The following is a 13,420-nucleotide window of genomic DNA, read 5'->3' as shown; positions in this document are numbered from 1 at the left end:
TTCATATGATTAGTGGAGATGTTTTTTGAAACTATATTAATCCTGTGGATCGGTGTAGGTTTTTGTGTGGTCTTTAGTGCAGTATATTTGTGGCGGAATAAATGTTGGCTCCATCAGTTTCTAGGACCGGTGTAGGTGAGTTTTTTTTTTTTCTACACTAGTCCTAGGAATTGGTGGAAGCTAGTTTTCGAAAATCCGTCCAAAGAAACTTGTTCCGTTGAAATAATTTAAAGAATACTATTAAAAAAAAAAAAAATCCGGACTCAGTATACTCGCGTGAGGTGTGAACACATATTTAGTTATTTACTAAAGACAATTTGATGTCAGCAGTTTGACCAAGCATTGACCTACTGCAACTGATAGTAACATAAATACATTGTACCTATTTTCTCCTTCATGCAGGAAATAAGGAAACATGGGAAAACTAGGCCCACGGGCGTTGAAGGAATCAAAAAAAAAAAAAAAGAAAAAAAAAAAAGGAAACATGGGAAAACCGACACAAGTGACATTTATCAGCTTAGCCATCGACATTAATTTGGCATGTGACATAACTAGCTGAGAAATTAAGTTTCCTGTCAGAGATTTATTCAAAGAAATCATTATCTAAAAGGACTTGTTAAAAAGCTAATAAAATTCTACCACACGACTGTTTCTTCCAGCATAATTTATCAAAGAAATTTGAAGAAAATTTTATGATATTTGGTTTTGTTATTAGTATCTATATAAATGAATAACAATTACAAATTAATGTTATTATAAAACCATTAATAATGTCTATGACTGGTCACCTGCCAGTAATATCCCCATATCTTAATTAGACCTTTAATTTCTTGACATACCTAGCTTTGTAAATAGGCTAAAAATATATATATATATATAATCCGCTTCCTCGGTAAAATTAATCTTTTTCAGTTAAGCCCATTAAATAGTGAAATTGTGAACACTTCCAGATTTTCTCCCCTTGGCTTCATAATTTATGCAGAATGATGCTTATTCCTCACTCACAGATGAAGCTGTTTTGCCAACCTTTTGAAGGGCTTTTATGACCTCTTCTGTTGTGATGTTGCCAGTAACTGTGATCTTGTTAGTTTCGGAATCAACTTGGTAGCTCTCCATTTCTGCCAAGTTTTTTTAACAAGATTTTAGAGGAAAAAAGATAATTTTATTTATTGGGAAATAAATAAACTAATTAAGAGGAGTACAGAAGTTATTCAAATCTTTACCATCTATTTTTTTGATAGCTTTCTTGATTGCCTTGATACACTTGTCGCAATGCATTCCGACCTTTAGCTCCACCACCTGTTGGTATAATGCAAAAATAGCAAAGTTGTTTGAAAAGTAAATGGAATAATGGTGCCTTATTGAAGTAATTTGATTCATTTGCAGTCCTGAATCTCTGTAGCAATACTAAATTCAAGTACACTGATTTTTTTTTTAATTTTCAAGAGTAGGTTTTCAAGGAATAAGGGAAACCAAAAAAAAAAAAAAAAGAAGCTATTTTTTCTCTTTCTTTTTTATTTTACTTCTGAAGAATAAGCAAAGAGTACTTACAGCCATTGATGTCACTGTGGATTTGTAAATTTGATCTGTTCTAATTGAAGGAGAGATGGTGGGCAATGGATGTATTTATATATAGAGTAGTATAGATTCCTTTCTTGTATGTTATACAAAAAGGTGATGTTATTTCACTTCTCTACTTCCTCTTTAGATATGAAAGGCATTTAAGTCAGGCATTTCATACAGTAAAGGAGCTTTTGGGCTACTTTGAGGAAGAAGAATCTCTCTTTAATCTAACACCTATTATTTTTTACAACTTTCTCTCGGTCTATTTCGCATAAATCAATTATTATATTTGAAGAAAAATGGGAGTGAGCTGGAGACATGGCCGGAAAATCGTTGGCTACCGATGCTGTCTCAATCTTGTGATCGTTCGAGAAATTAAAAAAGATGCACCTACTATTATAGCATAGGTTGCTGCAGAGTATTTATCAGCATAGATGCACTCCAGAGTTGAACTTAATTTGAACTATGAACTAAATTTGGGAGGTAAATAAATGCTCGCTCAAAGAGTTACAAAATGTATTTTTATTACTAATTATTTTGGAAGCAAATCCAGGTAAAAGGGATGAAACTCTAACAATATAGTTTTCTTTGAATGGTTCATGTTTACTATATTTAAGTATGAGTAAGGTTTGGGTGCTGTGGATAACATAAGGCCATCCCGTGCTGCAGCCTCAAAAATCTATCGTATAACCTTCAAACTTCGATTTAAATAACTCAATAAATTAGTTATATAATAAACTTGTAGAATACTAATTTTTACTATTTTTGAAACTTTTTTACTATTTATTATGATTTACGAAAGATAGCCAAAAATGAATTGGCAATCTTTCATAAATCATAATAAATAGTAAAAATTAGTATTATACAAGTTTATTATATAGGATCCTAATAACAATCCCCGCAGGTCTATCCCCGCAAAAAACCCCGCACAAACTGCCAAAAATATCATGGGGGGACCGCTCAATAATTAATATTCCGCAGAAACTATTAGTATTTAACTTGAAGCATCAAAGTATTTATCGTGAATTTGCAAAGTGTTAATCCCTATGCAATGATCTCTATTTAGGAAAAAATAAATCAATCCATTAGTTGTCCCCGCACAAAATTTCCTTTTTTTTTGAATCATCCCCGCACAACTGGGAATCATTAAATAAACAATCCCCTCATAAATACTTGTCATTTATCCCTGCACAAATTTTCCATTTTTTTCTGGATTGTCCCCGCACAACTGGGGACCATTAAATAAACTATCCCCTCACCCAATGATAAATACTTCTCAGACATAAGGATAAATACTTTATGATACATTGATAAATACTTTATGTTACATGGATAAAAACTTATCAGACATAATTACAACTTTCAGTACAATATGAATGATAAATACTTCTCAGACATAAGGATAAATACTTTATGATACATTGATAAATACTATATGTTACATGAATAAATACTTATCAGACATAATTACAACTTTCAGTAAAATATCAATTATAAATATTTCTCAGACATAATGATAAATACTTTATGTTACATGATAAATACTTTATGTTACATAGATAAATACTTCTCAGACATAATTGCAACTTACAGTAAAACATCTGTGACAATGATAAATACTTTCCATATATAATCGTAAATACTTGTCAGAACAACGATAAATATTTTCTTGAACTTTGTTCTTGAACTTGTCAATAAGTAATGTTTAATCAAATCAAAGTATTATCATGTCAGGGACAATGATAAATACTTCTAAGACATAAGGATAAATACTTGTCAGAACAATGATAAATACTTTTTTGAACATCAATAAACAGATAAATATTTATTAGCGGGAATTGTTATTAAATGATAGTATAATTAATGAGGGATTGTTATTAGAGGATAATATAATTAATGTGAGAATCGTTAATTAATGCGGGGATTGTTATTAAAGGGCAGTAATTAATGCGGGGATAAATGAAAATTCTTAGAGGAATTAATGCGGGGATAAAAGACAGTTTAGGGAGTTAATTTGGAGAGAGAGAGTGCGGGGTTAAATGGAGGGACAGGGGTGAGGGGATCAATATAATTATTCTAGGGTTAATTTCTCATGTACCCTCAAAGAGTTCTTCAATTTCTTATTTACCCCTCTACTCTTTATTATATTCAATATCCCCTTCAACTCTTTTTATGACTTTCTATTTACCCATAAAATTAATTGCTCTAATTTAAATAGTATCAAGATTTATTTTTTCCCATTCTACCCTTGCTCTTTTTTAGAGTTCATTTGTCTCTTCTTTTTTGCACTCTCGTTCTTTTCCTTCTTCACCGCTCTTGTTTTTTTTTTTTTTTTTCGTGACCTCTGTTTAGTGGTTTGCTAAACCCGTTAGGGGTTGAACCCGTTTTGCCCAGCCCGTACCCGTTGCCCGGGTACAAACGGGTAGACGGGTACGGGTAATAAACGGACCGGACAACATAATTTTGAAAAAAACCGTTGTACCCGTACCCGTCTACCCGCCAACCCGTACCCGCCTACCCGTACCCGTCTATCCGTACCCGTACCTGACCCGTTACAAAATTTGAATTTCAAAATTTTTTTGGCGGCACCCTATAGAATTCAGATCCAGTGCAATACTTGACTGAGTAGAATGAGATTTGAGTCATCAATTTTAATTTGGCATGAATCTCAAAACGGACCCCTATATCTAAACTCCATCCAGGATATGTCCTTTAACTTGGCACGAATCTCAAAGCATAAAAATTCAGAAAAAAACAGAAAAGAAAAAAAAAAAAAAAAAACCCGCCCGTACCCGGGATACCCGTACCCGTCAACCCGCAACGGGTACGGGTAATAAACGGGTAGGGTAGTGGTTTTGGGAAAACTATCCGTCTACCCGTTGCGGGTTGTACCCGTACCCGTCCTACCCGTTACCCCTAACGGGTTACCCGGAACGGGTCACGGGTAACCCGTTAGCAAACCACTACCTCTGTTCTAGCTCTTTTGTTACTGTGCGGTGGTGACAGATCTACAATAGAGATTCATTTGAAATAATTTTAAACATATGAGGTAAATCCGTAAAGTCTTAATTCAAAATTGAGAAAACAATATTGAACGAAGAGTCCTAAAACGTTAATTCACTTGAAACTCCAAAAATTATCATCATCTAAAGAATATTTTATTCAAATTTGTTTGCTTCCTTAATTTAATTGTTTGATATGATCATCATAGTCAAAAAGATCTATAAGGCAGTAATCTTAATGAATTGTCGTTGTATTTTCATTAGCTTGTTCTATTACAGCATATATGGTGTATTTATAGACCACCTATCTAATACAATTAAATGTAAAGTGGGGAATCGAATGGAGATGGGATAACGCCTCCATGTTTGAACCTCTCTTTACCAGTAAGCTTCACATCCACCATGAATTGCCAGTAAGCTTCATCTTTGCGTGTATTATCTCGATAACTTATATCTCTGAGTTTTTCCCACTTCTATTGAGTATTTATTATATATTATCTTACCTCTGCAAATCTCTAACTATACCCATGCACAAAACCTGTATGATGGAATGCCTAAGAGAAGTCAGCTTCCTCCTGGCTTAGTCATCTTCATTCCTGTCTATTCAATTTAGTTCTCTCAAGTTTCAATACAACAAAGTACCTTTCTCTCTTTTCTTACCTCTCTGTCTATTTTAATTCCTTATTGTATCTAAAAAGTTATTCTACCTATATATAGTACCAAAGTTAAAATAGTTGTTACTTACCCACTGTTACTACACTCCACCTACCAACCTTATATACATTTCCACATCCGTGAATGAAGTCTTCTCAAATCCAGAAAATGGAAAAACATTTTCCCACTGCACAGGAACAAAAGAGCTGGAGCAAAGGTCAACGCAAGAAAAACAAGAGCGGAGAAGAAGAAAAAGAACGAGAATGAATAAAAGAAGAGACATATTAACTCTAAATAAGAGCAAGGGTATAATGGGAAAAGATAGATTTTAATATGATTTAAATTAGAGTAATTAATTTTATGGGTAAATAAAAAGACATAAAAAGAGTTGAAGGGTATATTGAATATAATAAAGAGTTGAGGGGTAAATAAGAAATTGAAGAACTCTTTAAGGATGCATGAGAAATTAACCTATTATTTTATTATATAACTAATTTATTGAGCTATTTAAATTGAAGTTTGAAGGTTATACGATAGGTTTTTGAGGCCGTAGCACGGGATGGCCTTGTGCTATCCATAGCACCCAAGCCTCAAGTATTTAACAATTGACTCACTAATTTATCCTTGTAGAATACAAAAACACGACAATTGCAAAATAGAAAAACATCGAAAATAAAAAATCAAGATGAGGACAGTTGAGACTGTACTTTTCCTTCATTGTCAGTACCAGTTGAAATAGTCTCTCTTATATCGGCTAATGCCTCACCACCACCTTGAATTGCTATTACCGGCTGAACCGGTGCAATCATGACATCAACAGACTCAGCATCTGTCAACTTCTCATACAAGTTTTCATCCTCTACATATAGATTACCCGTGCGGATCTCTTGAGCAAGAGCACAAGACCAACAAAACAGCCATTGTACATAATCGGTCAATGATGCAGAGCGACAGCAAAATTTATTACCAGGCAATTTAATTTTCTTTCTCATCTGAATTCTCCAATATCCTCCGTATAGTAACCCATAAAAACAAAAGAAAATTCCTGCATAGCCAATGACATCTGAAAGTACCATATCACTTATGTTAAGTGCCGCGATATTAAGTACCCAAAACGGAGCTATGCATAGTAGAAGAAATGTGAACATGTGCACATACATGTTACCAAACCCAAGCCTCTTCATGTTCCAACCAAACATGCAACAAGTGCAAAAAAAGGAGAGGCTCCAAATAGTAGGATCACTGGTGCACTCGAACAAACCTCCATTCCAATTTGGGTTAACTGGTACTTCCTTTAAATTGGCTTTGTCAGGCTGATTAGTGTCTTCAATTGAATCGGATTCAAATTCTCTTCCAAGAGGGCTAAAGACCATATACAACCCAGCAAAAACTGGTGCTGTTACCCCCAGAATAAAGAAAAAATTCTCCCAAAACTCTGGACGGGTTTTACTGTTATATCCCCAGTAGAGGCCACAAAGTGCATACTGAAAGAAACAGGTGACATGTAGGGAAACTACCACAACTGTAATGTGGAACCATTCATGTGGTCGGTACATGCCATTTTTGCAATATGTTTTTCTTAATTCTATTACATCTTCAGATCCCCACCTGAAAAGTAGGAACAAATGATGGAATAGGTCTGGGTGTTCAAGTAGACTCATAAGGGTAAAAAGGCCATTTAAAACTTGGTTGTTTATTTCGATCCAACGGTTTCTTAATGATTTTGTGGGGAATGCTTGGTTTAGTGCACCAATTAGAAGTAATCCCAGCATCACTAGAGAAGCACCGACGCATAGAAACCAAATGAGAAGTCCAATGTTCATAGGATGTTTTAACCAATTCTTGAATTTGGAAAAAATTAATTTCCAGTTGAACTTTCTTACAAAGTGGGTCCCAAAATATAGACAGGTACCTGATGAGGAGGGAACTGAAATTGAAATTTCCTCTTTTCTGTTGACAGTATCATGAAATTTGTTCAATAGATTGAGATTGCTTCTTTTTTCAGATTCTTCCTGCAACAAGCACTCCTCTGTGGATGGAATACTTACGGCACAATATTCCAATTCAGGTGGAATACATGGATAAGTTTTGTGCTGTTGTTCTTGTTGCACATCTATTATTTCACTATTTTCATTAATGGACATTTTAGTCCTTTTTTCGGATGCAAATTTCCTTATACCGTATGTTGTGACAGTTTCCCTGCAATTGGAAATAATTGTTAAAAGACCTTTTTCTTCAAAGCAGCAAGTCTATGTTGTATTAATATAACAGAAATTAATCAAGAATGAAAATTACTAATAAATGAGAGATTCATCTTTCATGTTTGACATTTTTATTGAATGAACAGACTTATTCTTATGACAATGATGGGAAGAAAATAAATATAGTTAAGGGAGGTCAAAATTTTAAAGATGCAGTACTAATTAATGAATGTCCAAAGATAATGGAATATTATACTCCATTCACATTTGGAGGCATGAAGTTTATATCTATTTGACAAACAAGGGTCCTAAAAGTACTACGGTGAAAGGAATTGGGGGCAGTCCAATGCAAATACGGTCCCATGTCAGGTTAGAGCCATCTGATCTGCAACAAGATTCGCACACAACTTTTAAGTTTGTGTGGATCAAGTGCACACGAATTTTGATGCGGATCGGATGGCTCCGACCGGACATACCAATGCCAATCGGACCGCCCCCGCTCCACAGTGAAATACCCATATGGTAAAAATATTGCTGCAGTCTGTAGCAAAATGAAAACCAACCTGGTAAATAAACTCCACAAATCCAAAGCTATAAACAAAATTTTCAACTGATTGGTCTCTTAGAACAATACCAACAATAAGCTATGCAACTAAAATGATGCCCCTAATTGGTTCTGAAAATGAAAATACAGTTATGGAGAGAGTATTTAAAGAATTAAACCGAAAAAAAAAATATACAATTGTATTAAGTGATACCTTTGAAAGCCTCAGTGGAGTTGGTACTTCTGTTTTCTGAGAAAGAGAGCAGAGGAAAATTCATTTTGAGCTGGAGATTTATAATTATATTCGCTCCACTTCACCAAATGGGAAAAGAGAATAATCTTCTAGTACATCATAAACCAAGCTATGACCTGTGAGAACCGGAAAAAAAAAAAAAGAAGTAGGTAAGGAATGGTTCTGTCACCTAATGGCCAAACTTCCAAAGTTCACAATATGACAACAACATCATTGACCTTTACAAAAGACTTCACATCTTTGTGCAAATCCTCATATGGTGTATTGTAGCAAATATTCTACTTTTTGTTTTGCTCCCTTCCGAATTGGGGAATGTATGTGACACATCACACATACATGTCAATATTGCTACAGAAAATCATTGTTCATTTAAATGGATCGGCAGAAGAAAGTAATAAAGTTTTTGATGTACTGATAGTAATAAAACTTCATCTTAGATTTAAGTAAACATGATGTATAATTGTTTACCCACTTCGTTACTAATAAAGTAATAATCGACCTAAAAGCACAAAGTTGACTGGGTTTGCAAAAATTTAACGGTAACACGATACGCGCACTGCCAACCATCCTAATGATTGAACAGTTCATTTATTCATTTTTTTCTCATTTAAAAATGAATGTGTGTTCGTTATGTCTAACATAAAAATATAAAATGAAACACTTAACGTGATTCAACTATTTTCTATTATTCCACAAAAAAACTCATGGAACTCTTTATTTTTATTCCATTATACAAAATTTTACCGTTTTAAAAAAGAAAATATTTATTCATTTCAAAAAGTTACTGCATGCAATTTTTTTTAATAGAAATCATTTCATTTTAAAAATTCAAATTTTTCTTTCAATAGTTCTCTCTTCTTTTTTGAAATGAAACATGCCCGTGGGCTTTTATATAACAAGTGCTGATTATAGTGAATTCAGTTGTGCCATGGTGAAAAGACGAAAAACCTTGCTATACATTCGATATGCCCAGTACACAGTAATAAAAACTATCTAATTGTTGTGTCTAAATCTAAAGCATACAAAACCAGGCAAAACAGCATATATACAAAAAAACATAGAGAACCAGCACATATATACCTCCTGAAGACATGGTCCAGGTGAAATCAGTGCATAACGGAAGTAGGCCATACTCAAAAGTGAAGGCGCAGTATGAGATCAGAGAGTCCAGAACATTTATCCAATAGACAGTTTGCCCAATGCGAAGAGCCAAACCCGAAGGCATATTTCAATAGACACAGAGAACCAAACCTAGATCATTTACCAGTAGTAGTTCCACACCCCCAGAAAGCTCTATGCTATGATACATGTCAGTGGTGTGTGGTCTCTGACAATTTACCAAAACCCCCCCTTGAGTTATGAAAATTACAAAAAACTTTAAAACCTTTAAAGCCCTCCCTGAGTATATTTACAACCCAAAAATATACGGAAGGTGAGTAGTGATGAAAACCCATTAACCAGAGCCCCAAACAGAAAATTATCCTTGTTGAGTAAGACCATGCAGTGAAACAACTCTACTTAACAATAATAAGTGAACAAAACTCAGAGAAACAACTCTATTTAACAATAATAAGTGAACAACGTGAAAAAAAACCCGACTAAAATAGCTAATTTTTTTTTATAAGCATGGCAGTAGCTACCAAATAGCTAATTATTTGAAAAGTAGATTTCTAAACATTGCCCTTCAAATGGATTTTGGATATGGGCCTTCAAACCAAAGAATTTGTTTTCATATAGAAACCTGTTTGTGCATACTTTGTTTCAATTGTGTTAATTAATTTCTTTTTTAATGAAAGACAAGAGTCAAACCCTCAAATTCCTTTTTCATTTATAAGAGACACAAGCAATGTCATTATTTACATAAGGTCCTAACAAAGAAAACAACAAAATTAAACTACAAAAATAAAATGAAAATACAGATGGAAGTAAAATAAAATAAATGTAAACTATAACAAAGAAAAAGAAAGATAAAAATGCCAAAGTGTAGATGAAAAGGGAAGAAAGTAAAACAAGAAAATTTTACATCTCTACCACCAGGATCAGAAGGCATTGGTACCGGATTTCTACCAGTTACCAGTTGAATTTAGGATGTATCATCTCTATCAATAAACACTAATCTGATCTGTACCTGACAACACTGGTAGCAAACTCTTGCTCTACCAGTTCCGTACCAGAAAGAACTGATCCGTAGCAGAAAACACTGTTCCGAACCAGAATTGTGTTAATTTTGATCAGGATAAAAAGTAAGAGATGTATTAAAGTTCAAAACGTTCAGTTACAAGGTATCTCTAAACATATAACTATACCTCATAACATATTAAAACCACAATTAAAACAAACAACAATATGTGGTATGAAAACACAAGAAATCATTTCCTACGATGTTTAGGTAGCAAATCAGATGGAAATGAAAATATATATAATTGGAATCTTAAAACAAAGTATCTGCACCAGATTTTTCACTCTCACACATTATGCAAATGTATCATGCTTCGGCCATGGAAGAAACTTGAAAGTATACACATGGGAAAAAATTTCCCTACTAACCTATTGTGCTGAGAAATCATCTTTTTCTATGACAGAAGGCATAGGAGCCATCATTGCCCTTGCTGGGCTTGGGCTAGATCTACCCGCAAAAGGAGAACTAGATCCAGAAGTAAAAAGGGGTGTACCGTCTTCTCTTGGCAAAGGAGAAATCAAATATGGAGATCCATCAACTGTTTGAATTCTATGACCAGCATATGACCTATTATCTTTGGTGATTTCATAATAATCAGCAGTTCTCACCTCCTGTGCGAGGGCGCACCAGCAACAACACAACCAATCAACACAATCAGTAACTGAGGGGCTGAAACACAAAAATTTACTTCCCGGGAGGTTATATCTTTTTCGCATCTGGATCCTCCAAAAACCACCATATAGCAAACCCAGGAAGCAGAGAATTATGCCAGTGAGACCCAATGCCTCGCGAAGGGTCTCATTGTCAATATTCACTGCAGCAAGGTTGAAAATGAAAAAAGGAGCTGAACAGAAGAGTACGAAAGTGACAATGTGAACAAACATGTTACCAAACCCTAGCCTCTGCATGTTCCAGCCAAAAACACAAAAAATACAAAAAATCGACAGGTACGCCAATGAAATGTCATCCCAGAAATCGAGTATACCACCAATCCATTCAGGTTGAGTGTCTATAATCGTCCTCTCTTCACTTACGAAAGAGTATCTCCTCTCAAATGACTTTAGCTTTCCAGGGGTTGATTGTGTACCTGTAACAGCAGTACCAGTACCAGTACTAGTCACAGTTGACACAGATTGCTGTGCTTCTTCATCCACTTCTAGGTCATAATCCTTTCCAAGAGGGCTAAGCACATTATACAATCCCGCGAAAGCCGGTGCACCAATGGCCACAGAGATACATATGGCAACCCCAATTGCAGGTCGGTTTGATCTACGGTAACCTAAATTCAAACCGCACAGCGCATACTGTGCAAAGCAGTTTAAATTAAGGAGAACAACTACAACCATCATGTGCATCCATTCATGTGGCTTGTATGTGCCATTCTTGCAATATAACTTCCTTAAGCTTAGGATGTCTTTTGGTTGCCATCGGAGTAAAAGCACCAGGTGATATAACCTCTTTGGGTGCTGGTACAAGCACATCAATGTAAATAATGCATTCAATATCTGGTTATTTACCTCAAACCAAGTATCCCTTTGTGATTTTTTGGGCAATGCCTGGTTTAGCATGCCAGTCATAACCATAAAGAGGATTGCACCTGAAATTGCAACACACAGAATCCATACAAATAGAGCCATGTTTAAAGGATCTCTGATCCATACTTTGGTCAAGGCCCATATGTGGGCCCAGTCGATTTCTTTGAAGTGCAACCGGGGCAGGTGGTGCTGATTTTGGGGCAAATTATGATTTTCAGATTGGACAGAACGGGACATATCATCTCTCTCCAATGCAATTTGTTTGAACTTGGCTGAGGGTGATGGCCCGAATTTCTTGAAACGGGTCCTAGTAGGTGCAGAAACAGAATTTATGAAATTACAGAATGGATTTTGATGCTTTGTTTTGGTTGATTGGTTCTCTATGAAGATTTCGTCTATGGTACTGCAAGAGTTAGTTGATTTCGCTGTGTAGGCTTCATCTTGAATTTCAGATTTTAATTTTTCTTCTCCTTTTGAATCCATTTTGCTTGAACTAACCGAGATATAAGATGTTTTTATCTCTTCTGTTATGCTAAAAAACCAGCCCACCAAGTAATCTGAAAGAATCAACTAATTACAATCTTGCAATAGAACATATTTATTTGAGATATGATAAGAAGTATAAGATTTCAAGTGATCATTCAATAGGACACATGCTGGCACGAGAAATGAGACAAACTATACAGAAAATGAGATAATTTGTTCTGGACTAAAACACCTAGATTACGCATTTAAGAGAAAAGGCTACAAATTAAAACAAAACAATTTGGTAATTGCACAATAGTATGACACAATCCACTAAATGACAAGTTCATAGATGAGCTTTCTATAATAGCCAATTTGATTCATAGGAAGTAAAAAACATTTCAACTTTTGCAACAAAACAACTAATTCTACCCAAAAAAAGGAGAATATGAAATCTTACAGGGGTTCTCTCTGAAATTGAAGATAATTTGAAGCGAGAAATAATATACAAGCAGAAATATCAGAATTGTTGAGGAAAACTCACCAATTAATTAAGATTTTCCGGGCGACAGAAACAGCAATAGATACTTCTCTTCTAGATAACCAATACGGCAGACCTAAAGTGCAGAAGTAACTGTAAAATGCAAATGGGAAGGTCGCGTGAGGGCATTTCTGGTACTTCACATCACTCTGATGTCAAACGGAGGATTCGAGTTTCCACTTTCCACTCAGAAAAGCTTCGGATAATCGGATTACAGGCTTTTGAGAATATCACACACCGCTTGAATTTGTGCTTTTTCTTTCTTTATAATTTTACAAAATAAATAAGCGGGAATTTCATATATATACCCTTCAAAGACTGAAATTATGTATTTCTTTTCTAAAGATTGTAATATTATATTTACCCTTCTAAATTTAAAAAACTCACAAATTTATCCTTAAAAATGTTTAGTGTGCAAATTTTCAGTTTGTGAGTTTTTGAAATTCACAAGGTAAATATGATATTATGAATTTTACAATCAGA

The 13,420-nt window shown here is 34.7% G+C and overlaps 3 protein-coding genes across 4 annotated transcripts; all 3 read right to left on the bottom strand.

Annotated features, from left to right (window-relative positions):
• Positions 1-723: 723 nt before the first annotated feature.
• Positions 724-1,634, bottom strand: LOC144575107 (heavy metal-associated isoprenylated plant protein 45-like). Its single transcript, XM_078325229.1, has 3 exons — positions 1,552-1,634; positions 1,224-1,299; positions 724-1,118 (listed from the first exon to the last, which is right to left on the bottom strand). Exons 1-3 carry the CDS (start codon positions 1,555-1,557, stop codon positions 991-993), a joined length of 210 nt encoding a protein of 69 aa, XP_078181355.1. The 5' UTR covers positions 1,558-1,634; the 3' UTR covers positions 724-990.
• Positions 1,635-5,817: 4,183 nt separating this feature from the next.
• On the bottom strand, positions 5,818-8,336 carry LOC144575097 (uncharacterized). Its single transcript, XM_078325218.1, has 2 exons — positions 8,179-8,336; positions 5,818-7,418 (listed from the first exon to the last, which is right to left on the bottom strand). Exon 2 carries the CDS (start codon positions 7,361-7,363, stop codon positions 5,900-5,902), a length of 1,464 nt encoding a protein of 487 aa, XP_078181344.1. The 5' UTR covers positions 7,364-7,418; positions 8,179-8,336; the 3' UTR covers positions 5,818-5,899.
• Positions 8,337-10,429: 2,093 nt separating this feature from the next.
• Positions 10,430-13,136, bottom strand: LOC144575133 (uncharacterized). 2 transcript variants are annotated; one of them, XM_078325262.1, is made up of 2 exons: positions 12,857-13,136; positions 10,430-12,488 (listed from the first exon to the last, which is right to left on the bottom strand). In XM_078325262.1, exon 2 carries the CDS (start codon positions 12,412-12,414, stop codon positions 10,765-10,767), a length of 1,650 nt encoding a protein of 549 aa, XP_078181388.1. In that variant the 5' UTR covers positions 12,415-12,488; positions 12,857-13,136; the 3' UTR covers positions 10,430-10,764. The 2 variants fall into 2 exon arrangements, with proteins under 2 accessions (XP_078181388.1, XP_078181381.1); XM_078325255.1 differs by having other exon boundaries at positions 12,941-13,136.
• Between the last annotated feature and the right edge of the window lie 284 nt (positions 13,137-13,420).

The sequence above is a fragment of the Carex rostrata genome, chromosome 2 (genome assembly GCF_964058835.1).
Source record: "Carex rostrata chromosome 2, lpCarRost1.2, whole genome shotgun sequence".
Classification (NCBI taxonomy): domain Eukaryota; kingdom Viridiplantae; phylum Streptophyta; class Magnoliopsida; order Poales; family Cyperaceae; genus Carex; species Carex rostrata.
The sequence above is the reverse complement of the archived record's forward strand: the minus strand, read 5'-3'. Positions and strand labels throughout refer to the sequence as shown.

Bases quoted from the DNA above. Each gene is read 5' to 3' on its own strand.
- LOC144575107 (XM_078325229.1), bottom strand. The intron at 1,119-1,223 runs GTAAAGATTTGA...AAAACTTGGCAG, and splicing joins AGCTATCAAAAAAATAGATG to AAATGGAGAGCTACCAAGTT.
- LOC144575097 (XM_078325218.1), bottom strand. From the start codon at position 7,363: ATGTCCATTAATGAAAATAGTGAAATAATAGATGTGCAACAAGAACAA.
- LOC144575133 (XM_078325262.1), bottom strand. From the start codon at position 12,414: ATGGATTCAAAAGGAGAAGAAAAATTAAAATCTGAAATTCAAGATGAA.